This window comes from Salmo trutta, chromosome 14 (assembly GCF_901001165.1).
Source record: "Salmo trutta chromosome 14, fSalTru1.1, whole genome shotgun sequence".
Taxonomy (NCBI): Eukaryota; Metazoa; Chordata; class Actinopteri; order Salmoniformes; family Salmonidae; genus Salmo; species Salmo trutta.
In genome coordinates, this window is record NC_042970.1 from 63,312,922 (window position 1) to 63,339,209 (window position 26,288).

The 26,288-nt window shown below is 43.3% G+C and overlaps 1 protein-coding gene across 1 annotated transcript; it reads right to left on the reverse strand.

Annotated features, from left to right (window-relative positions):
- Window positions 1-25,455, reverse strand: LOC115208597 (voltage-dependent calcium channel gamma-4 subunit). The gene is made up of 4 exons (XM_029776780.1): window positions 24,925-25,455; window positions 2,589-2,672; window positions 1,700-1,840; window positions 1-1,127 (listed from the first exon to the last, which is right to left on the reverse strand). Exons 1-4 carry the CDS (start codon window positions 25,139-25,141, stop codon window positions 592-594), a joined length of 978 nt encoding a protein of 325 aa, XP_029632640.1. The 5' UTR covers window positions 25,142-25,455; the 3' UTR covers window positions 1-591.
- Between the last annotated feature and the right edge of the window lie 833 nt (window positions 25,456-26,288).

The window sequence follows — 26,288 nt, forward strand, 5'->3', positions numbered from 1 at the left end:
TTTTTATTCAGTTTGGAACCCTGTCCAAAAGAGTTATACCCGGAACCAAATTAGGGTTCTACCTGGAACCAAAAAAGGGTTCTCCTACAGCCAAAACAACTATTTTGGAACCCTTTTTCTACGTGTAATCAGAATTTTTAAAGTGTGTTGAAAGTGTATAGCACCAGTTACAATGGCAAAACCTCTCAAGTGAGTTTTATCACTTGACAACATCAAAACAACAAGATATGACTACCATTTGCTGAGGGATATGCAAAACACTATCATGTATCACAAAAGCATTGCTACTAAAGGTCTGGGTTTCTGTAGTCTTTTTGTAAATGGACTTATATTAGCTTTACCAAAGGTTTTCGTAATAAACTTTGGGTAATGTTCCATTTCTCCTCCACATCCAAACGAAGACAGACAGCAAGTTGTTATACCGAAGAAAAGAGCACACTCCATCATATGAACTATGACCTTTCAACATGGAAGATGGTCTAGGTATTGTAGTTGCAACAATGATCCTGGGTCTGGGTGCTGTCCAGCTGTTTCCTTTACAGTTTTGTGAAGTCTCCTGTATCCAACAAGTTCAGAGATGCATTCCAACTCTCACACGGGAGTCGTTCTCCTGTTCACACCCTCCTTCAGATCTTTCTGGAAGCAGTTGTGGACCTGCAGGAAGCCTGAGTCACGCTCTGGACTACAGTACCCAGCTATCCCACTTTTCATAGTGTCCCTGCTGAGGGCGTACATGGAGATCCCACCCATGGGCATCCCAAAGCTTGCTCCACTTCCTACGCCTGCTCCCCCTCCCATCTTCACCCCGATGGGTGAGGTCTCTCGGGACGGGTCGGTGGAGCGGGAACTGGAACGTCGCCGCCGGTAACTGTAACTAGGGATACGGGAGTAGGGCGAGGTGGTTTTGATGAACTCACGCCTCGCCCGGCACCGCGTCTCTTTGTTCTTCTCGATGTAGATGTTGACAGCGAGAACGCCGACGGACTCGGCCACAATGAAGGACAGAGCTCCGAAGTAGAAAGACCAGCCGTATCCATAGCTGCCCTTATTGTTCTCGTCCTTCTTGTCGCTGGGGTCACCGGCATTACTGGAGATGTAGACGATGATGCCGATGATGTTGCTTAGACCTGAGGAGATACATAGAGAAAGAGGTAGAAATGAGAGGTGCTACGGCCTCCCGGGTGGCGCAGTGGTCTAAGGCACTGCATCGCAGTGCTAGCTGCGCCACCAGAGATTCTGGGTTCAAGCCCAGGCTCTGTCGCAGCCGGTTGCGACCGGGAGGCCCATGGGGCGGCGCACAATTGGCCCAGCGTCGCCCGGGTTAGGGAGCATTTGGCCGGCAGGGATATCCTTGTCTCATCGCGCACTAGCAACTCCTGTGGTGGGCCGGGCGCAGTGCACGCTGACCAGGTCACCAGGTGTACGGTGTTTCCTCCGACACATTGGTGCGGCTGGCTTCTGGGCTTGATGTGCGCTGTGTCAAGAAGCAGTGCGGCTTGGTTGGGTTGTGTTTGAGGCCGCATTACTCTCATTCGCCTCTCTTTCGGGAGTTGCAGCAATGAGACAAGACAGTATCTACTACCAATTGGATACCACGAAATTGGGCCGAAAAAGGGGGGTAAAATAATAAATGCTATGCTAAATATGCAGGGAATCGCCGCCATTGCATTATTATTAATAGCTGTGTAGCGTCACCTACCTGCAGCCACAAACAGGATGCCGGCGCTGAGCAGGATGTTGTTCCTACTGCTGTAGATCCTCCCAGCCCCGACACACAGTCCTCCCAGCAACAACAAGATGTTGCTCAGGATGGGGAAGAGGCTGGAGGCCCGCACTATACCTGTATAGTACACAGCAGTTAGGATGGTTAGCATGACTACAACATTAGTATGTTTTGGATGATTAGCATGTTTCAGCATTAGCACGTTTAGCATCGTCACTAACTCACTTTCTCTGTACATTTTCTGCTGTTATTGCATTATGGATGTACAGAGAAGTGTGCTAGTACTTTTAACAGTATTGTTAATGCCCCATTTTACATGCATGTAGCCAAATGTAAAGGACTTGACATTTTTGGCATCATCACTAACATACAGTTAAAACTATGACACGAGGCATTTTTTCTTAGTTTTTAGCATCGTTTTATAAATGTATTTTTGTAAGGTTGTTACCAACACACAGCAGGCCAAGTGCTAGCAGCGGTTACGTTTCTATTTACTTTTGATACTTACGTACAGTATATTTAAAACCAAATACTTTTAGACTTACTCAAGTAATATTTTAACTGGGTGACTTTTACTTGAGTCATTTTCTATTTACGTAACTTTACTTTTACTCAAGTATGGAAATTGAGTACTTTTTTCCCCACCACTGACGGCTCTATATAAACCCTGCATTTACGCCATCGGTCACTCTCTCCATAGCGCCAATTACTGTCATGACATCATGCTGTTATGGACCAGGGGAGTATTGACAGATAAAGCACACCTTGTCCACTGACTACCATTGAGTATCTATGGGCATTGTGTGCTTTTACACACGATGATAAAGGATGAAAAGACATCAGGTGGTGGGAGACAAGCACTTACGTAAGATGTATTCTGAGCTGTCTGTGTCATAGTTGTTATCTTCTGGGAAGTGATTGATCCGAAGACAGCTTCCTTTGTTGATCCCTGTGGAGTCCAAAGAACCACAGAAAGTCTTGTTAGAAAAGAGTGCACACTTCACAGAGAAGGGTTGAGATGTTGATTCCAGCTCATGCAGGTTAGTGGACATTTGAAAAATGGCTAATGATTTTTATACAGTACCAGTCAAAAGCTTGGACACACCTACACATTCAAGGGTTATTATTTATTTTTACTATAATAGTGAAGACATTAAAACTATAAAATAACACATATGGAATCATGTAGTAACCAAAAAAGTGTTAAACAAATCAAAATATATTTGAGATGAGATTTTTCAAAGTAGCCACCCATTGCATTCTCTCAACCAGCTTCATGAGGTAGTCACCTGGAATCCATTTCATTTAACAGGTGTGCCATGTTAAAAGGAATTTCTTTCCTTCTTAATGCATTTGAGCCAATCAGTTGTGTTGCGACAAGGTAGGGGTGGTATACAGAAGATAGCCCTATTTGGTAAAAGACCACGTCCATATTATGGCAAGAACAGCTTAAATAAGCAAAGAGAAATGACTGTCCATCATTACTTTAAAGATATGAAGGTCAGTCAATGCAGAACATTTCAAGAACTTTGAAAGTTTCTTCAAGTGCAGTCGCAAAAACAATCAAACGCTATGATGTAACTGGCTCTCATGAGGACCGCCACAGAAAATTAAGACCCAGAGTTACCTCTGCTGCAGAGGATAAGTTAATTAGAGTTACCAGCCCCAGAAATTGCAGTCCAAATAAATGCTTCACAGAGTTCAAGTAACAGACATCTCAACATCAACTGTTCAGAGGAGACTGCGTGAATCAGGCCGTCATGGTCGAATTGCTGCAAAGAAACCCCTACTAAAGGACACCGATAAGGAGGAGAGACTTGCTTGGGCCAAGAAACCCGAGCAATGGACACTAGACTGGTGGAAATCTGTCCTTTGGTCTGATGAGTCCAAATTTGAGATTTTTGGTTCCAACCGCCCGTGTCTTTGTGAGACGCAGCGTAGATGAACAGATGATCTCCGCATGTGTGGTTCCCACCGTGAAGCACGGAGGAAGAGGTGTGGTGGTGCTTTGCTGGTGACACTGTCAGAGATTTATTTAGAATTCAAGGCAGACTTAACCAGCATTGTTACCACAGCATTCTGCAGCAATACGCCACCCCATCTGGTTTGCGCTTAATGGGACTATAATTTGTTTTTCAACAGGACAATGACCAAAAACACACCTTCAGGCTGTGTAAGGGCTATTTGACCAAGAAGGAGAGTGATGGAGTGCTGCCTCACATGACCTGGCCTCCACAATCCCCTGACCTCAACCAAATTGAGATGGTTTGGGATGAGTCGGACTGCAGAGTGAAGGAAAAGCAGCCAACAAGTGCACCGTATATGTGGGAACTCCTTCAAGACTGTTGGAAAAGCATTCCAGGTGAAGCTGGTTGAGAGAATGTCAAGAGTGTGCAGGGCTGTTATCAAGACAAAGGGTGGCTACTTTGAGGAATATAAAATATATTTTGATTTGTTTAACACTTTTTTGGTTACAACATGATTACATATGTGTTGTTTCATGTCTTCACTATTATTCTACAATGTAGAAAAAGTTTGGACACACCAACTCATTCAACGGTTTTTCTTAATTTTAACTATTTTCTACATTGTGTGTGTATATATATATATTTATTAACTCCAATTCAGCATGGATTCAGATTGTTAAACAGTCACATGTACAGAGTTGCAGGTGCGATTGCAGGGCACAGTGAAAATCTTAGGCTTCGAGCTCCAACATGCAGGGGAGCAGCAGGAGAAAGAATGTCCATAGTGGGAGTAGCAGGTAAGGTAAGTGAGAGTTGAGACAACACTACACAACAACACTATACTAATCCAACAATGGTTGTACATGAACAATGTCTACTCATTAGAAAAATATATCATTCCTCATGCCATGTCACAGTGGAAGTGAAGCTAAAAAGGTTCCCAATACTCAATGCACTTCTGTGTTGCGCTGTAAAGGCACTCACTAAGTCTTAGAGATTGCAGTTTTGCCATACATTGGTGTTGCTTAATTGTCAAAATTTAAAATGACAATACAAATTGATTGCCAAAGAAGACATGCCTATTATAGTGCTGATTATTTTGTTACCCCACTGATTTTCATACCAAACCAACAATTTAACCTGTGAATGATTCATTTATTTAAAATGATTGTCAAATCTGCAAGGGACATTTTCTATCACTGCTAGGAAATGATGTATTCTAGTGGTTAGGGTGTATCAGTTAGACAGTCCATTTTCAATATACACATCCCGCCACTAGGGGCAGCAGCGGCCAGGCCAGGTGATTTTAAGTGCCAACAGGGTTAAGAAAGAGTGATTGCTCACAGGCAGGGGTTGGAACAAAAGAAAATTTCCAATCATTTCATTCTGAACAGAACCATATTTTTTTCGTTCCATTCCACTGTTCCAACCTGCAAAATAAAGTTCTGAACCGGTTCTAACCCCCAAAAAGTTATGGTTTACATTGTTCCTTTTTAAACCTCTGAAATGTTTACATTTAGCTCAACATGAAATTAATTCACCAATCAGTGAGGATAGAGCAGCTTGCTATGGAGTGGGCAATCTATAGTTGTTTACATGTGCGATGGACAGACAACTGGAGGGCTCGAGATGACTACTAAAATGTTGCGTATTGGGAAAGAGCGAGAGACGTTGGAGGAGGCTTGGCTTGAAGAGCTTATTGACATGCATTATCTGAATTAGGCCCACAGATTTATACATTCAGAGGAGCGGCTTCTATGGAGGGACTTTGAATGTCTTAGAACTTCAGAGAGTTGGCTAAACGTTGAACCAGAGCGAGCTAGCTAGCTAACAAGCGGGATCCATCTCTCGTCATGGCCACCATTGTGGCTGACGGAAACCATTGTTCCAAAGTCCCTTTATTGCATGTTTAATGTTCTGAGGTCAGTTCTCCATAGTGAGGACAAAGGAATTTCTCTGTGTCCTAAGATTTATCAGGGGCGTGAGGGGTCACTAAACCCCCACATCCTCATACCCCTAGATCTCTCCTCCTCTGTTGGGGGTTGAGAGATAATCTGTAGGTTTGTGGTCTCCTGTAACCTGACCTGATCAGGACAGTCATGACACCAAGCATACGTCCAAAGTTGTGGCAAAATGGCTTAAGGACAACAAAGTCAAGGTATTGGAGTGGCCATCCACAAAGCCTTGACCTCAATCCTATAGAACATGTGTGGGCAGAACTGAAAAAGTGTGTGCGTGTAAGGGATGCCTAAAAACCTGACTCAGTTACACCAGCTCTGCTTTTTTTATTTCACCTTTATTTAACCAGGTAAGCCCGTTTAAGAACAAGTTCTCATTTACAACTGCGACCTGGCCAAGATAAAGCAAAGCAGTGCGACACAAACAACAACACAGAGTTACACATGGAATAAACAAGCGTACAGTCAATAACACAATAGAAAAATGTCTATATACAGTGTGTGCAAATGGCGTGAGGAGGTAAGGCAATAAATAGGCCATAGTAGCGAAGTAATTACAATTTAGCAAATTAACACTGGAGTGATAGATGAGCAGATGATGTGTATGCAGAATTACTGATGTGCAAAAGAGCAGAAAAGTAAATAAAAACAATATGGGGAAGAGGTAGGAAGATTGGGTGGGCTATTTACAGATGGGCTATGTACAGCTGCAGTGATCGGTTAGCTGATGTTTAAAATTAGTGAGGGAAATATAAGTCTCCAGCTTCAGCGATTTTTGCAATTCGTTCCAGTCACTGGCAGCAGAGAACTGGAAGGAAAGGCGGCCAAATTAGGTGTTGGCTTTGGGGATGACAAGTGAAATATACCTGTTGGAGCGCGTGCAATGGGTGGGTGTTGTTATCGTGACCAGTGAGCTGAGATAAGGCAGAGCTTTACCTAGCATAGACTTATAGATGACCTGGAGCCAGTGGTGACGAATATGTAGCGAGGGCCAGCCGACTAGAGCATACAGGTCGCAGTGGTGGGTGGTATAAGGGGCTTTGGTAACAAAACGGATGGCACTGTGATAGACTGCATCCAGTTTGTTGAGTAGAGTATTGGAAGCTATTTTGTAGATGACATCGCCGAAGTCGAGGATCGGTAGGATAGTCAGTTCTACTAGGGTAAATTTGGCGGCGTGAGTGGAGGCTTGTTGCGAAATAGAAAGCCGATTCTAGATTTGATTTTGGATTGGAGATGTTTAATATGAGTCTGGAAGGAGAGTTTACACTCTAGCCAGACACCTAGGTATTTGTAGTTGTCCACATATTCTTGGTCTGAACCGTCCAGAGTAGTGATGCTAGTCGGGCGGGCGGGTGCGGGCAGCGAACAGTTGAAAAGCATGCATTTGGTTTTACTAGCGTTTAAGAGCAGTTAGAGGCCATGGAAGGAGTGTTGAATGGCATTGTAGCTCGTTTGGAGGTTAGTTAACATAGTGTCCAGAGAAGGTCCAGATGTATACAGAATGGTGTTGTCTGCGTAGAGGTGGATCAGGGAATCCCCCGCAGCAAGAGCGACATCGTTGATATATACAGAGAAAAGAGTCGGCTCCTCTGTCAGGAGGAATGGGCCAAAATTCACCCAACTTATTGTGGGAAGCTTGTGGAAGGCTTCCCGAAACGTTTGACCCAAGTTAAACAATTTAAAAGCAATGCTATCAAATACTAATTGAGTGTATGTAAACTTCTGACCCACTGGGAATGTGATGAAAGAAATAAAAGCTGAAATAAAGAATTCTTTACTGTTATTCTGACATTTCACATTCTTAAAATAAAGTGGTGATCCTAACTGACCTAAAACAGGGAATTGTTACTAGGATTAAATGTCAGGAATTGTGAAAAACTGAGTTTAAATGTATTTGGCTAAGGTGTATGTGAACTTCCCACTTCAACTTTAGATGCAAATGATTGACAGGCAATGGTGGAGTGAGAAGTAAATTGAGTAGCCTCCCATCCCAGAGGCTGTTTGTTTGGACACTTTTAAATTTGATATGCCCGTTAGTTTATATTTTTTTTTTAGATGATCGTTTAGGTCACTATGTGTGAACATTGATAACCTGCTTGGGGCTGGCGGATCAAGCTTAACCTGAACCCTGGCTATTATACCGTCTGCCATAAGGACACATGCATTGCTTAACTGACTTCTCATGTAAAATGCACACATTTACATCAGATTATGAATGACTTAGGTAAACTTAGGTCCCCTAGACGTAGCAAGCTTAGTTTCACCCCCATATTTGAAACCAACTGAGGACAGGAAAGTCAGTCTGCACACCCACAAAAAAAGAGTTCTGATGTTCTTCAGCCCCAAGGTAACTTCCATTCAAAGAGTTTGACTCTTAGTTAAGAAAATGTTCTCTGCACTTTTAAGAGAATAAAACATGGCGGTGACATGAATATTGAAACGTGTCTCACTTTTCCACTGAAATTGCTGCCTCAACCAGAGGCTGGGAAGTCAAGTGTGCGAATGAACAGAGACTTACTTCACGCTTGGACTTAATTCACTCTAAAACAGATATCAATCATTTATGAGACAAGATAGTAATGTAAACATGCCTTTTAACCTTTAAGTGGTTTATTGGGCTGTGTGTGGTGATTCTATTTTTCTATGATTGGTATCTCTAAGGCAGATTTTTATTCTTCCCCTCTAAATCAGGAACTGATTCAGGACACCAGGTGAGTGGAATCTATGGGCAATCAGTGCATTTAATAGCTAACCGGACTATGGAATTGACCCTTTTTTACACTGACTCTGCAAACTCACTGGACTCTACCCACACATTCACACATACTTACTGACACATACACACAAAACACACCCACACACAAAACACACTCTCCACATACACTGCTGCTACTTTGTTTATTATCTATCCTGATTGCCTCGTCACGTTTACCCCGACCTACATATTACCTCAACTACCACATTTGCTCACAAGTGGCACAGCGGTCTTAGGCAGTGCATCTCAGTGATAGAGGCATCACTACAGACCCTGGTTCGATTCCAGGCTGTATCACAAGTGATTGGGAGTCCCATAGGGCGGCGCACAGTTGGCCCCGCGTCGTCCGGGTTTGGCCGGGGTAGGCCGTCATTGTAAATAAGAATTTGTTCTTAACTGACTTGACTAGTTACATAAAGGTTCAATAAATAAAATAAAAAATACTCCTGCACATTTATTCGGTACCAGGACTCCTTGCATACATCATAATTATTGTTATTTATAGTGTTACTATTTATATTTTTATTTGGAAATGTTCTTACTTTTTAAGTCTACATTGTTGGGAAAGGGCTCATAAGCATTTTGCAGTACGGAGCAACTAACACCAAACAGTCTCCACTGTCACAATGGAAATCAATGAGAAAGCTACGACCAGGACACCCAACTTAGAAGGGACTGAGAGACCCCTAAAACGCCTCCAAAAATAGACCCCCTGGTCTGGGCACAACCCCCACATTGTGGAGCACTGCCCCAGACACCCCCTGGGCCCAAAAGCAGCCAACACTCCAATTTGAAACGCACATAAAACAGCTGGAGTGCACCGCTCTCTAACACATTGTATAGCCCACGGGAGAACAGTGACACAGTCACCCAACAGCATTGGAAAAATAGAAAAACACCTCACAGGAACAAAACTCTGGGCTGGTTACAACCCCAACATAGGAGACTTCTACCTCCTATAGCCCCAGGACTCTAACCCACGCTCACGTTGAACCAAGGCCAACAGAACACAACAAGAGCCCACCGCTCTCTATCGCTACAATGGAAGTCTATGGGAAATCGATAACATAGACGCCTGACTTCACAGACATCCTAAGAACTTCAAAATACTTCCAAAATGGACCCCCTGGTCTGGGCACCTATCTAACATGGTAAACCACTGCCCCAAACACCCCCTGGGCCTGTCTGTAGTCAGCTCTGATGTAAGTACCCCCAATAGCTGTCTGTAGTCAGCTCTGATGTGAGTACCTCCAATAGCTGTCTGTAGTCAGCTCTGATGTGAGTACCTCCAATAGCTGTCTGTAGTCAGCTCTGATGTGAGTACCTCCAATAGCTGTCTGCAATCATGGCATAGACTATGTCCCTATGGCTCATAGTGAATGTCAGCTCAGGTGTTAATTACATTTACAAGTCAAGTGTAATGCGTTTGTCGACAATCCCGGTCAAGCTGATCTCAAATTGCTGTTATGATGACAGTCCTGGCTACTGAGCATGGAGAGAGAGCGAGAGAGAGAGAGACCAAGGTACCCAGACTGCACTGGTCTCTCTGGGCCTCCCAACGCCTCTGTATTTGTCTCTGTCTTTCTTACTGATAATATGGGATTGAAGAGACACACACTCCTTAATGCTTGTAGTGGGTCAGAAGCCATTAATTGCAATTGAAATGACTGGTTAGGGTGTTCAACTCAGGGATGCAGACTGGTGAGGGCCCAAAAAGAATACTTTTCTTTGCATGCAAAACATCTGTGGGAAGCTGTTAACATCTGTTAGCCCCGTCTCCCAGGACAAAAATCTGTCCCTAATATTCACACCTATACTCAATATAACACATTTAACTTCACACTGTTTACTGTATAATACACTGAACCAAAAATATAAATGCAACGATTTTACTGAGTTACAGTTGATATGGAAATCAGTCAATTGAAATAAATAAATTAGGCCCTAATCTATGGATTTCACATGACTGGGAATACAGATATGCATCTATTGGTCAAAGATACCTTAAAAAAGGGTTGTGGATCAGAAAAATCAGCCAGTATCTGGTAGGACCACCATTTTCCTCAGAGTTGATCAGGCTGTTCATTGTGGCCTGTGGAATGTTGTCTCACTCCTCTTCAATGACTGTGCAAAGTTGCTGGATATTGGCAGAAACTGGAACACGCTGTCGTGCACGTCAATCCAGAGCATCCCAAACATGCTCAATGGGTGACATGTCTGGTGAGTATGCAGGCCATGGAAGAACTAGGATACTTTCAGCTTCCAGGAATTGTGTACAGATCCTTGCGACATGGGGTCGTGCATTATCATGCTGAAACATGAGGTGATGGCACGACAATGGGCCTCAGGATCTTGTCACGGTATCTCTGTGCATTCAAATTGCCAACAATAAAATGCAATTGTGTTCATTGTCCATAGCTTATGCCTGCCCATTCCATAACCCCACCACCACCACCACGAGGCCCTCTGTTCACACCGTTGACATCAGCAAACCACTCGCTCACACGACGCCATGTGTTCTGCCACCTGCCCGGTACAGTTGAAACCAAGATTAAGTCTGTGAAGAGCACACTTCTCCAGCGCGCCAGTGGTCATCGAAGGTGAGTATTTGCCCACTGAAGTCGTTTACAACGTCGAACTGCAGTCAGGCCAAGTCCCTGGGGAGGAAGACGAGCACACAGATGAGCTTTGCTGAGATGGTTTCTGACAGTTTATGCAGAAATTCTGGATGTGGAGGTCCTGGGGTGGTGGGTTACACATGGTCTGCGGTTGTGAAGCCGGATGGACGTAGCAACATTGGAGGCGGCTTATGGTAGAAAAATGAACATTCAATTATCTGGCAACAGCTCTGGTGGATATTCCTGCAGTCAGCATGTCAATTGCATGCTCCCTCAACTTGAGACATCTGTGGCATTGTTGTGTGACAAAACTGCACATTTTAGTGGCCTTGTATTGCCCCCAGCACAAGGTGCACCTGTGTAATGATCATGCTGTTTAATCAGCTTCTTCATATGCCACACCTGTCGGGTGAATGGATTATCTTGGCAAAGGAGAAATGCTCACTTACATAACTGATGTGTGCACAAATTGAGAGAAATAACCTTTTTGTGCGCATGGAAGATTTCTGGGATCTTTTTATTTCAGCTCATGAAACAAACACTTTACATATTGCGTTTAGATTTTTGTTCAGTATAGAATAGGCTATGCCTACTGCAGAAAATAGCTGATTTGCTCATATCCATAGGCAGGAGGAATGTAGTAAGGTCCGGAATATACAGTTGAAGTCGGAAGTTTACATACACCTTATCCATATACATTTAAACTCAGTTTGTCACAATTCCTGACATTTAATCCTAGTAAACATTCCCTGTCTTGGGTCAGTTAGGATCACCACTTTACTTTAAGAATGTGAAATGTCAGAATAATAGTAGTGAGAATGATTTATTTCAGCTTTTATTTCTTTCATCACATAACCAGTGGGTCAGAAGCTTACATACACTCAATTTGTATTTGGTAGCATTGCCTTTAATTTGTTTAACTGGGGTCAAACTTTTAACTTCGGGTAGCCTACCACTAGCTTCCCACAATAAGTTGGAGGAATTTTGGCCCATTCCACCTGACAGAGCTGGTGTGACTGAGTCAGGTTTGTAGGCCTCCTTGCTTGCACACACGTTTTCAGTTCTGACCACGAATTTTCTATAGGATGAGGTCAGGGCTTTGTGATGGCCACTTCAATACCTTGACTTTGTTGTCCTTAAGCCATTTTGCCACAACTTTGGAAGTATGCTTGGAGTCATTGTCCATTTGGAAGACCCATTTGCAACCAAGCTTTAACTTCCTGACTGATGTCTTGAGATGTTGCTTCAATATATCCACATAATTTTCCGTCCTCATGATGCCATCTACTTTGTGAAGTGTACCAGTGCCTCCTGCAGCAAAGCACCCCCACAACATGATCCTGCCACTCCCATGCTTCACGGTTGGGATGGTGTTCTTCGGCTTGCAAGGCTCCCCCTCTTTCCTCCAATAAAACTATGGTCATTATGGCCAAACAGTTCCATTTTTGCATTTACATTTACATTTACATTTAAGTCATTTAGCAGACGCTCTTATCCAGAGCGACTTACAAATTGGTGCATTCACCTTATGATATTCAGTGGAACAACCACTTTACAATAGTGCATCTAAATCTTTTAAGGGGGGGGGGTTAGAAGGATTACTTTATCCTATCCCAGGTATTCCTTAAAGAGGTGGGGTTTCAGGTGTCTCCGGAAGGTGGTGATTGACTCCGCTGTCCTGGCGTCGTGAGGGAGCTTGTTCCACCATTGGGGTGCCAGAGCAGCGAACAGTTTGGACTGGGCTGAGCGGGAACCGTGCTTCCTCAGAGGTAAGGGGGCCAGCAGGCCAGAGGTGGATGAATGCAGTGTCCTTGTTTGGGTGTAGGGCCTGATCAGAGCCTGAAGGTATGGAGGTGCCGTTCCCCTCACAGCTCCGTAGGCAAGCACCATGGTCTTGTAGCGGATGCGAGCTTCAACTGGAAGCCAGCGGAGAGAGCGGAGGAGCGGGGTGACGTGAGAGAACTTGGGAAGGTTGAACACCAGACGGGCTGCGGCGTTCTGGATGAGTTGTAGGGGTTTAATGGCACAGGCAGGGAGCCCAGCCAACAGTGAGTTGCAGTAATCCAGACGGGAGATGACAAGTGCCTGGATTAGGACCTGCGTCACTTCCTGTGTGAGGCAGGGTCGTACTCTGCGAATGTTGTAGAGCATGAACCTACAGGATCGGGTCACCGCCTTGATGTTAGTGGAGAACGACAGGGTGTTGTCCAGGATCACGCCAAGGTTCTTAGCACTCTGGGAGGAGGACACAAGGGAGTTGTCAACCGTGATGGCGAGATCATGGAACGGGCAGTCCTTCCCCGGGAGGAAGAGCAGCTCCGTCTTGCCGAGGTTCAGCTTGAGGTGGTGAGTCGTCATCCACACTGATATGTCTGCCAGACATGCAGAGATGCGATTCGCCGCCTGGTTATCAGAAGGGGGAAAGGAGAAGATTAATTGTGTGTCGTCTGCATAGCAATGATAGGAGAGACCATGTGAGGATATGACAGAGCCAAGCGAGAATAGGAGAGGGCCTAGAACAGAGCCCTGGGGGACACCAGTGGTGAGAGCGCGTGGTGCGGAGACAGATTCTCGCCACGCCACCTGGTAGGAGCGACCTGTCAGGTAGGACGCAATCCAAGCGTGGGCCGCGCCGGAGATGCCCAACTCGGAGAGGGTGGAGAGGAGGATCTGATGGTTCATCAGATTGCATCATCAGACCAGAGGACATTTCTCCAAAAAGTACGATCTTTGTCCCCATGTGCAGTTTCAAACCACAGTCTGGCTTTTTTATGGCGGTTTTGGAGCAGTGGCTTCTTCCTTGCTGAGCAGCCTTTCAGGTTATGTCGATATAGGACTCGTTTTACTGTGGACATAGATATTTTTGTACCCGTTTCCTCCAGCATCTTCACAAGGTCCTTTGCTGTTGTTCTGGGATTGATTTGCACTTTTCGCACCAAAGTACGTTCATCTCTAGGAGATAGAACGCGTCTCCTTCCTGAGCGGTATGACGGCTGCGTGGTCCCATGGTGTTTATACTTGCATTCTATTGTTTGTACAGATGAACGTGGTATCTTCAGGCATTTGGAAATTGCTCCCAACGATGAACCAGACTTGTGGAGGTCTACAATTTTTTTTCTGAGGTCTTGGTTGATTTCTTTTGATTTTCCCATGATGTCAAGCAAAGAGGAACTGAGTTTGAAGGTAGACCTTGAAATACATCCACAGGTACACCTCCAATTGACTCAAATGATGTCAATTAGCCTAGCAGAAGCTTCTATAGCCATGACATCATTTTCTGAAATTTTACAAGCTGTTTAAAGGGACAGTCAACTTAGTGCATGTAAACTTCTGACCCACTGGAATTGTGATACAGTGAATTATACGTGAAATAATCTGTCTGTAAACAATTGTTGGAAAAATGACTTGTGTCATGCACAAAGTAAAATGTCCTAACCGACTTGCCAAAACTATAGTTTGTTAACAAGACATTTGTGGAGTAGTTGAAAAACTTGTTTTAATGACTCCAACCTAAGTGTATGTAAACTTCCGACTTAAACTGTACCTGTAAGCAAAGGTTGGAACCAGTTCAGGGAACAGAATAGAAAATAACAAAACATTTGTAGGAACAGAATCAGAACCGGGAACGAAAGTGATCTATACTCTTCCGGGAACAGAATCGTTCTTTTTAAAGCATGGGAACCAGCTAAGAACGTTCTTTTACAGCTTCTTCCCCCCCAAGCCATAAGACTGCTGAACAATTAATCAAATGGCCACCCGAAATATTTGCATTGACACCCCCCTCTCTTGTTTTTACACTGCTGCTACTGTCATAGAAATATTCAAAGAAAACTGTATAGGCACTGGAAAATCCCCAATAGTACTCGCTGTTTATTAACTATACATAATCACTTTACTCCTTGATTCCTTGATGCCCTTCCAGACTCTCTCTGCCTACCCAAGGACGTTAGAGGACAAAAATCAGTTAACCGCCTAACTGAGGAACTCAATTTAACCTTACGCAATACCCTAGATGCAGTTGCACCCCTAAAAACATTTGTCATAAGAAACTAGCTCCCTGGTATACAGAAAATGCCGGAGCTCTGAAGCAAGCTTCCAGAAAATTGGAACGGAAATGGCGCCACACCAAACTGGAAGTCTTCCGACTAGCTTGGAAAGACAGTACCATGCAGTATCGAAGAGCCCTCACTGCTGCTCGATCATCCTATTTTTCCAATTTAATTGAGGAAAATAAGAACAATCCGAAATGTATTTTTGATACAGTCGCAAAGCTAACTAAAAAGCAGCATTCCCCAAGAGAGGATGGCTTTCACTTCAGCAGTAATAAATTCATGAACTTCTTTGAGGAAAAGATCATGATCATTAGCAAGCAAATTACGGACTCCTCTTTAAATCTGTGTATTCCTCCAAAGCTCAGTTGTCCTGAGTCTGCACAACCCTGCCAGGACCTAGGATCAAGGGAGACACTCAAGTGTTTTAGTACTATATCTCTTGACACAATGATGAAAATAATCATGGCCTCTAAACCTTCAAGCTGCATACTGGACCGTATTTCAACTAAACTACTGAAAGAGCTGCTTCCTGTGCTTGGCCCTCCTATGTTGAACATAATAAACGGCTCTCTATCCGCCGGATGTGTACCAAACTCACTAAAAGTGGCAGTAATAAAGCCTCTCTTGAAAAAGCCAAACCTTGACCCAGAAAATATTTCAAAAACTAAAATCGGCCTATATCGAATTTCCCATTCCTCTCAAAAATGTTAGAAAAAGCTGTTGCGCAGCAACTCATTGCCTTCCTGAAGATAAACAATTTATACGAAATGCTTCAGTCTGGTTTTAGACCCCATCATAGCACTGAGACTGCACTTGTGAAGGTGGTAAATGACCTTTTAATGGCGTCAGACCGAGGCTCTGCATCTGTCCTCGTGCTCCTAGACCTTAGTGCTGCTTTTGACACCATCGATCACCACATTCTTTTGGAGAGATTGGAAACCCACATTGGTCTACACGGACAAGTTCTGGCCTGGTTTAGATCTTATCTGTCGGAAATATATCAGTTTGTCTCTGTGAATGGTTTGTCCTCTGACAAATCAACTGTACATTTCGGTGTTCGTCAAGGTTCCATTTTAGGACCACTATTGTTTTCACTATATATTTTAACTCTTGGGGATGTCATTCGAAAACATAATGTTAACTTTCACTGCTATGCGGATGACACACAGCTATACATTTCAATGAAACATGGTAAAGCCCCAAAATTGCCCTCGCTGGAAGCCTGCATTTCAGACATAAGGAAGTGGATGGCTGCAAACTTTCTACCTTTAAACTCGGACAAAACAGAGATGCTTGTTCTAGGTCCAAAGAAACAAAGAGATCTTCTGTTGAATCTGACAATTAATCTTGATGGTTGTACAGTCGTCCAAATAAAACTGTGAAGGGCCTCGGTGTTACTCTGGACCCTGATCTCTCTTTTGACGAACATATCAAGACTGTTTCAAGGACAGCTTTTTTCCATTTACGTAAAATTGCAAAAATCAGAAATGTTCTGTCAAAAAATGATGCAGAAAAATTAATCCATGCTTTTGTTACTTCTAGGTTAGACTACTGCAATGCTCTACTTTCCGGCTACCCGGATAAAGCACTAAATAAACTTCAGTTAGTGCTAAATACGGCTGCTAGAATCCTGACTAGAACCCACAAATTTTATCATATTACTGCAGTGATAGCCTCCCTACTGGCTTCCTGTTAAGGCAAGGGCTGATTTCAAGGTTTTACTGCTAACCTACAAAGCATTACATGGGCTTGCTCCTACCCATCTTTCCGATTTGGTCCTGCCGTACATACCTACATGTATGCTACGGTCACAAGACGCAGGCCTCCTAATTGTCCCTAGAATTTCTAAGCAAACAGCTGGAGGCAGGGCGTTCTCCTATAGAGCTCAATTTTTATGTAATGGTCTGCCTATCCATGTGAGAGACGCAGACTCAGTCTTAACCTTTAAGTCTTTATTGAAGACTCATCTCTTCAGTAGGTCCTATGATTGAGTGTAGTCTGGCCCAGGAGTGTGAAGGTGAACGGAAAGGCACTGGAGCAACGAACCGCCCTTGCTGTCTCTGCCTGGCCGGTTCCCCTCTCTCCACTGGGATTCTCTGTCTCTAACCCTATTACAGGGGCTGAGTCACTGGCTTACTGGTGCTCTTCCATGCTGTCCCTAGGAGGGGTGCGTCACTTGAGTGTGTTGAGTCACTGACGTGGTCTTCCTGTCTGGGTTGGCGCTCCCCCTTGGGTTGTGCCGTGGCAGAGATCTTTGTGGGCTATACTCGGCCTTGTCTCAGGATGGTAAATTGGTGGTTGAAGATATCCCTCTAGTGGTGTGGGGGCTGTGCTTTGGTAAAGTGTGTGGGGTTATATCCTGCCTGTTTGGCCCTGTCCGGGGGTATCATCGGATGGGGCCACAGTGTCTCCTGACCCCTACTGTCTCAGCCTCCAGTATTTATGCTGCAGTAGTTTATGTGCCGGGGGGCTAGGGTCAGTCTGTTATATCTGGAGTATTTCTCCTGTCTTATCCGGTGTCCTGTGTGAATTTAAGTATGCTCTCTCTAATTCTCTCTTTCTTTCTCTCGGAGGACCTTAGCCCTAGGACCATGCCTCAGGACTACCTGGTGTGATGACTCCTTGTTGTCCCCAGTCCACCTGGCTGTGCTGCTGCTCCAGTTTCAACTGTTCTGCCTGTGGCTATGAAACCCTGACCTGTTCACTGTGATTACTATTATTTGACCATGCTGGTCATTTATGAACATTTGAACATCTTGGCCATGTTCTGTTATAATCTCCACCCGGGACAGCCAGAAGAGGACTGGCCACCCCTCATAGCCTGGTTCCTCTCTAGGTTTCTTCCTAGGTTTTGGCCTTTCTAGGGAGTTTTTCCTAGCCACCGTGCTTCTACACCTGCATTGCTTGCTGTTTGGGGTTTTAGGCTGGGTTTCTGTACAGCACTTTGATATATCAGCTGATGTAAGAAGGGCTATATAAATACATTTGATTTGATTTACTCCTACCTACATGTAAAAATTACTTAGACTAACCTGTACCCCTGCACCGGTACCCCCTGTATATAGCCTCATTATTGTTATTTTATTGTGTTATTTTTTTTTTTTACTTTAGTTTATGTAGTAAATATTTACTTAACTCTATTTTCTTAAAACTGCATTGTTGGTTAAGGGCTTGTAAGTAAGCATTTCACGGTAAGGTCTACACCTGTTGTATTCGGCGCATGTGACAAAGTTAAGTTCCAGGCATTTTTTGCAGTGCCACAAAAAAAACGCAACAAAGAGCCTATGCAAAGCCCTTACTCTGTCACTCAGGTGTCTACCTGCCAGCTAAACATTTCTGCCAATGTGTGTGCAAGTGTAGGCTATCTGCCCCTCCCCTTCCGAAGCTACTGTAGCCTACTGACGTTACAAGCGGGATTCAGAAATTAGGGTGAAGTTATTTATTTAATTAGAATGAACTTTTTCAATGCTAGTTAAGGATACTATAGTTATCACGTTTCACATTGGATTTATTAACTACAAAAAGATAAGACGTGTTTTTAATTCTGGTGCCGCTCTGCACACACAGCTTGTTAGCTAGCTAGCTAGCTAGCTCGCTCGATCTGGTTTAACATTTAGCCAACTCTCTGAAGTTCTAAGACATTCAAAGTTCCTCCATAGAAGCCGCTCCTCTGAATGTATAATTCTGTGGGCCTAATTCAGATAATGCATGTCAATAAGCACTTCAAGCCAAGCCTCCTCCAACGTCTCTCGCTTTTTCCCAATACGCAAAATGTTTGTTGTCATCTCAAGCCCTACAGTTGTCTGTCCATCGCACATGTAAACAACTTTAGATTGCCCACTCCATAGCAAGCTGCTCTATCCTCACTGATTGGTGAATTAATTTCATGTTGAGCTAAATGTAAACATTTCAGAGGTTTAAAAAGGAACAATGTAAACCATAACTTTTTGGGGGTTAGAACCGGTTCAGAACTTTATTTTGCAGGTTGGAACAGTGGAATGGAACGAAAAAAATATGGTTCTGTTCAGAATGAAATGATTGGAATTTTTGGGGGGTTCCAACCCCTGCCTGTGAGCAATCACTCTTTCTTAACCCTGTTGGCACTTAAAATCACCTGGCCTGGCTGCTGCTGCCCCTAGTGGTGGGATGTGTATATTGAAAATGGACTGTCTAACTGATACACCCTAACCACTAGAATACATAATTTCCTAGCAGTGATAGAAAATGTCCCTTGCAGATTTGACAATCATTTTAAATAAATGAATCATTCACAGGTTAAATTGTTTGTTTTGTTTGAAAATCAGTGGGGTAACAAAATAATCAGCATTATAATAGGCATGTCTTCTTTGGCAATCAATTTTTATTGTCATTTTTAATTATGACAATTAAGCAACCCCAATGAATGGCAAAACTGCAATCTCTAAGACTTAGTGAGTGCCTTTACAGCGCAACACAGAAGTGCATTGAGTATTGGGAACCTTTTTAGCTTCACTTCCACTGTGACATGGCATGAGGAATGATATATTTTTCTAATGAGTAGACATTGTTCATGTACAACCATTGTTGGATTAGTATAGTGTTGTTGTGTAGTGTTGTCTCAACTCTCACTTACCTTACCTGCTACTCCCACTATAGACATTCTTTCTCCTGCTGCTCCCCTGCATGTTGGAGCTCGAAGCCTAAGATTTTCACTGTGCCCTGCAATCGCACCTGCAACTCTGTACATGTGACTGTTTAACAATCTGAATCAATGCTCAATAATAATCAATAATTGAGATCAATAATCTGTCTAAACAATTGTTGGAAAAATGACTTGTGTCATGCACAAAGTAGACGTCCTAACCGACTTGCCCAAACTATAGTTTGTTAACAAGAAATTTGTGGAGTGGTTGAAAAACTAGTTTTAATGACTCCAACCTAAGTGTATATGTAAACTTCCGACTTCAACTGTAAATGCATATTGATCTGCATATCATTGTGGCAGTAAGGGGAAAACACACTATATAAAACAATCTTCAGCTTACGCTTCAGATAACTTTACGCTGTATATTTCACACATACTTACTCTACCTCCCTGTCTCACACACATCCTCTCTCTCTTACACACAGACTCACATCACTCTCTCTTTCTTGACATGAATTGTAGCCCAATGTTCTAACAAAACCCTGAGGAGGTATCTCTCAGCCTATAGAAGTCAGCTAAGCATACAGAGTCATGATTTACCCAGGAGATTTACAGGGAGATATCATTAGCATTGGTTGTGGTGTACGCTGTAGCGTTGGATACAGGGCAGTACTCAATCTAATATTGCCTCAAGTTCTCACACACACACACACGCACACACGCACACACACTGCTCTCAACTTAGAAAAGTTGAATTGAAGGAACGGCAGAAAAATATCGATTTTTAATTTAAGACATAGTTTAGAATTATTTATATTAGGCATATGCATCTTACCTTTGAAGCACATCTCTTTGAGTAGGCTATCTTTTCCTTTTCCATTCTTCCTATGCAATCCACATTTGTGCATAGCCTATTGGTCAAGTTACCAGGTTGTTTAGCTAGGTAACATGACTGAACAAGGTAGTTTATCAAAACAACAATCAGCGGCCTGAGTAGTTTAAAACGGCCCGCATCGTGCTTTATGAAATTATATAAAATGTGAGACGTGGTTTTCAACGACATAAAGGTGCAAGCATGACTGTCACTGTGCTCCGCTTTCCCGCTATGGCACTGGGGCTGCATGACCAGCCTGATCTCATTGACTAGAGGTAACAAAATAATCTAAATCCGGGACACTCAAATTAGTATATGTGACATTTGGTATGGTTATATAAGACCGATAGTTACTTAAGTCAAAAACGAAAAGTAGGGTGGTTGGGCGGGCATATAACGCGAACGTCTAGCAAACCAAAGGTTGCGAGTTCGAATGTCATCACGGATAACTTCAGCATTTTAGTAACTTTTCAACTACTTACTACTTTTTAGCTACTTTGCAACTTCTTAGCATGTTAGCTAACCCTTCCCCTAACCATTTTAGCTAACCCGGCTTATGTTAGCAAGCTAGCTAATGTTAGCCACCTAGCTAGAATTTGTAACAATATATATACACATTTTGCAAATTTGTAACATATTGTACGTTTTGCAAATTCATAACATATGTTACAAATTAAAATGTGTATATCATACAAAATGGGTGATGGATATCCACAAATTAATACATACCATACAAAATGTAACACATCATACTAAATGGTATGCCTCAGATTTACATACAGAAGAATATACGAAATGCTCTGAGACCAGGTTGGCTTGATAGCCAGACTGGCCTGTACTCTTGGTTCTAACAATGAAAAGATACAATGTATCCACTTTGCTCCCACTGTGAGCCACTCCAATAATTAAACAAATGTAACAGAAGATTCCTCAGTGTCTGCACAACCACAGCTCGCATCACGGCTTAATTTCATTTGTTTTATTTTTTGGTACTTTTAACCCTTTTTCTCCCCAATTGGTAGTTAGTCTTAGTCATTGCTGCAACTCCCATACAGGCTCGGGAGAGGCGAAGGTCGAGAGCCATGCGTCCTCCGAAACATGACCCTGCCAAGTCGCACTACTTCTTGACGGACTGCTCGCTTAACCCAGAAGCCAGCCACACCAATGTGTCGGAGGAAACACCATACAACTGACGACCGAAGTCAGCTTGCAGGCGCCCGGCCTGCCACAAGGAGTCGCTAGAGCGCGGCGGGACAAGGAAATCCCAGCCGGCCAAACCGCCCCTAACCTGGACGACGCTGTGCTGCCTTATGGGTCTCCCAGTCACAGCCTGGGATCGAACACGGGGCTGTAGTGACACCTCAGGCAATGTGATGCAGTGCCTTAAACCGCTGCGCCACTCGGGAGGCAATTACTATTATTTTTTTACTGATGGAGATGTGCAGAAAAAGCTAACAGAGAAAAGCAGGTGAGTAACGGCTGGTAGGGGATGCGGCTGGCTAATCACAGCTGTCACAGGTGATACCGGATGAAGCACTCATTCTGATATGACATATCTGTCATCAACCCCCCACATCTTTTCAGATCACTGATCAAAGAGATTGTCTAAAAAAGGAAGCCATCTTAGACTATTGGAACACAGATGATATGTTTGACCTGTTGGCCTAATAAAGTTGGTGATGAGAGAGATAAACAAAGAGCGGGAGAGAAGGGGAGTTTCTCTCCCGTCTGTCAGTTATCACTAGTTACCACAGCCACAAAGTTATAAACCCTGCCTATTTCTACAATTTCACTTCTTAAAATGGATTTTAAATCTAAATCTAACCACACTAGTAACCTAAGCTTACATTTTTACGATATAGATAATTTTGACTTTGTGCCTGTGGTAACTAGTGGAAACTCAGTCTGTCTGCGAGACAACAGTGCATCCTTTATTACTCAGCATAGCTTTGCCATGGCAACCTCCTCCTAGTGCCCAAGAAGCACATTTCATGCCTACATCTCAGAGGAGCCCTTTGACATCCTACTAATGCATTCATACAGGGACTGGCGGGTGTGCACATAGACGTGCGTACACACAAACCCCCAAAATGTGTTTTGCTAGCTATAAACAGTCTCTCACAACCCCCCTTTGCTTATTACAAACATCATTCAACAATTACCTCACAGAGAAAAACACCCAACAAGGCCCATGTATCATCTTCATTATCATAAGAAGTCTTTCTTATTCAGTCTGGCAAGCAACAATAGCTATTCAAAATCAAATGCCATTCAATAACACAAAGAAAGAACCCATCTGAGAGAGAGATTGACAGTCATTCAACAGGTGTCTATCTACTTAGAAGGAAATAAGACCCCTCTCACTCTCTTTGAAGTACGTCATCTCGTCTCCCGTCGACACAGGAAGGAAGCGCTGGTTTAGTGGGAATTCTTGTTTGATTTAAGGCGAGCTGGGAAGAAGACTCAAGTTGTTCCGTACGCGTCTTAAACGCCTCCCCCATGCTCTCTCCTGTTGTTTTACAAGGCACTAAATAAAGAGCTTTATTTTTGAAACACTTCGTTAAAGGGGAGAGCAGTGTGAGGCCAATTTAGTAACTTATAGTTTGCTACATACATGTTATGTCACGTTAGGGGTTGGAGAAAAGGTAGGGAAGAGTATAGAGGGCGGAGAAAGGGAAAGAGGATTGGGTGGGTAATGTTGCCACTTGACATTGTGTTGCCTAGCTGTGGACATGCATGGAATAGCAATGATTGAGAAATGTATTTTTTGTCAACCTTGACTTCTCTCGCCCCCCCCCCCCCCGTCTCTGTGTGTGTAAGTATTCTTCTTTGCCACTGAATAATTTCACTTAGCAGTCTGTAGCTTGTAATTCATGCTGTTACTCTAAACATATTGACTGTAGAAGTTGAAATGGTCTTCTCCAGTTGCGTTAGTATTCTCTCATGGGAGTGATCGCTTTCCGCTGCGCTTTGTGAAGACACGTTTCAGCGCCACGCACAATGGACAGCACCAAATCAGCCTGTTCGACTTTCAGACACTTCATGCGCACTTGATTCGACTCTGAAGAAACGCGTTTTATGCAATGCTTCACTTACTAGCCTACAGAATAAATAACGCCAAATAATATTTACCGAACAAATCACTTTTGTATCATATAGCAAGGTTTGATAATCAACATCTTAAGTGGAAGTGTCCATCTTACCCAGGGACAATGTACTTAAATGCACTTCACTTCGCTAGAGAATAATTTCTCAAGCTCAACACTACAGCGGTTAGCTGCGGCATATTTATTAACGTAGTTGATTTCGTTTAACAGTGACGCAAGTCATCTGGAAGAGCTGGCTAGTGGCTACTTCAATGGAGAAGAGTAAATAACTGGGGTGTGGTAGGGAAAAGTAGAGACCCAACACCCATTAGTTATCCATTATGTCATTTAGATGCTATATTGATCTGGATGTGGCCACTTAACAGATTGATCGTATTGATTAAGATGTATTGATACATACAATGCTCAGCACCTGGCTCGAATGGGTAGACATTATTCATTAATTTGACTGAATATTTCATTGCTGGGCAACTCTTTTAGCAAAGCCCAACCCAGCTCTTATGTTGAAACGAGAAAGCAACTTATATATTCGTTCCATCTCGTGTCGGTGAAAAACATACATGGATTTGAATTTGATCAAAGTTAAACCTATTTGCAGATAACTATATTTCTAAATCTCATTCATGTTTCCATAGCAATGTCTTAGGTGTAGTTGCCAAGCAACAGCATCACATACACTGAACTGGATAGACAAAGAACCGCCGTTTGGAGAAGCGCATCTAAACAGTCTGAAGTTGAACTCGTAGTTTTGCACTCCTAAAAGTAACAGCCATTGATTATAAACGGGTTGAGTAGGCTATGAATTAGTTATATTGCACATTTCCATACAGCCGTGCATTATGAATGTACAGTATATGGTATCGACGCCACGTCATATCCGAAGCAAAAACATAAAGTAGGCCTAATACGTTGCATTACGCACAGGGATACATAATTGTATAACGCGCCCACAATTCGTTTACACCTCCAGCTGCACTTCGCGTTCCAAGATCTCTGTTCTATCGAACGTCCTAACAACTTTTCACTCTGTGCATGGACAGTTTATTTCAGTATAGACAAGGTTGTTTTTCCTCAAACGCCCCCAACACAAAGTCTTATTATAATACACTATGCTAACTAAAAACTGGTGTCAAACTAAACGTGTACTACTTTTACGCACTTCAATGATTCATACATCAGATACTTTCCTATATTAACCAAATGAAAAAAAACTCCAGAATAGACCAGAAAGCTGACAAAGTACCTTCTATACAACAAATCCGCCACAGCCCGGAGTGCGTCAGGTCGCCTCTAGTTTTCTTGGGTTGCATGTCCTCTGTGGTGACATTGGTGGCGTTACATATGTACGCCCGAGAGTAGAGCCAGTAGTCGGTCCCAATAGCTATTGTCATCAGACTGAAAGCTGCAAAAGCGCCCACGATGGTCAACAGTATCTGACACCCACGGTCACACCACGCCATGACGCCTCATAATAATCCACAACGGGCTACAAATACACTAAAAGAGGCATGCGCTCTAGCCATATGGCTAATTGGTGCTGCAGAATATGGCTATCGTTGCCGTTTTTTTTAGAACATCACTTTCATGTAAACTTCAACTGGAGTGCTTCTTAATGGTTAAGTTCAGTAGCTTTTTCCTTTGCACGCTTCTCGCGGATTTAATTCCCCAAAGTTCACATCGCAGAAGTCGTTGATTCCTCCACAGGTTGAATTGTATACACTTGCACGTTTCTTGACGAAGGGTGTTTTTCGATGTGCGAATTGCTTTCACTTCTCAAATGAATTGATTTGGCAAAGAGCGCAAGATCTTCTACCAAGACCACGCCTTCTATTCAACTAACCAATGAGCGACGACAATGATGGGTCTCGAGTCGGCATCAGAAAGATACAACATAACAACTGATATCTAATAAGGCAAACCCCCATATCCCATTGAAGAAAAACAATGACAATATACTGAAATATATAAACGCAACATGCAACAATTTCTAAGATTTTACTGAGTTACAGTTCATATAAGGAAATCTGTCAATTTAAATACATTATATAGGCCCTAATCTATGAATTTCACATGACTAGGAATACATAAATGCCTCTGTTAGTCACAGATATCTTTAAAAAAAAGGTAGGGGCGTGGATCAGAAAACCAGTCAATATCTGGTGTGACCACCATTTGCCTCAATGCAGGGCAACACATCTCCTTTGCATAAAGCTGATCAGGCTGTTGATTGTGGCATGTGGAGTGTTGTCCCACCCCTCTTCAATGGCTGTGCGAAGTTGCTGGATATTGGCGGGAACTGGAACACACGCCGATCCAGAGCATTCCAAACATGCTCAGTGGGTGACATGTCTGGGACATAAACTGGGACATTTTCAGCTTCCAGTAATTGTGTACCGATCTTTGCGACATGGGGCCGTGCATTATCATGCTGAAACATGAGGTGATGGCAGCGGATGAATGGCTCTACAATGGGCCTCAGAATCTCGTCACAGTATCTCTGTGCATTCAAATTGCCATTGAAAAATATGCAATTGTGTTCGTTGTCCGTAGCTTTTGCCTGCCCATACCATAACCCCACCGCCACCATGGGGCACTCAGCAAACTGCT

Excerpts from the sequence above, each read along its gene's own strand:
- LOC115208597 (XM_029776780.1), bottom strand. The coding sequence starts at position 25,141 with ATGGCGTGGTGTGACCGTGGGTGTCAGATACTGTTGACCATCGTGGGC. Across the intron at positions 1,841-2,588 it reads CAGCTCAGAATACATCTTAC|GTATAGTGCGGGCCTCCAGC; the intron begins GTAAGTGCTTGT and ends TGTACTATACAG. Across the intron at positions 1,128-1,699 it reads CATCCTGTTTGTGGCTGCAG|GTCTAAGCAACATCATCGGC; the intron begins GTAGGTGACGCT and ends GTATCTCCTCAG.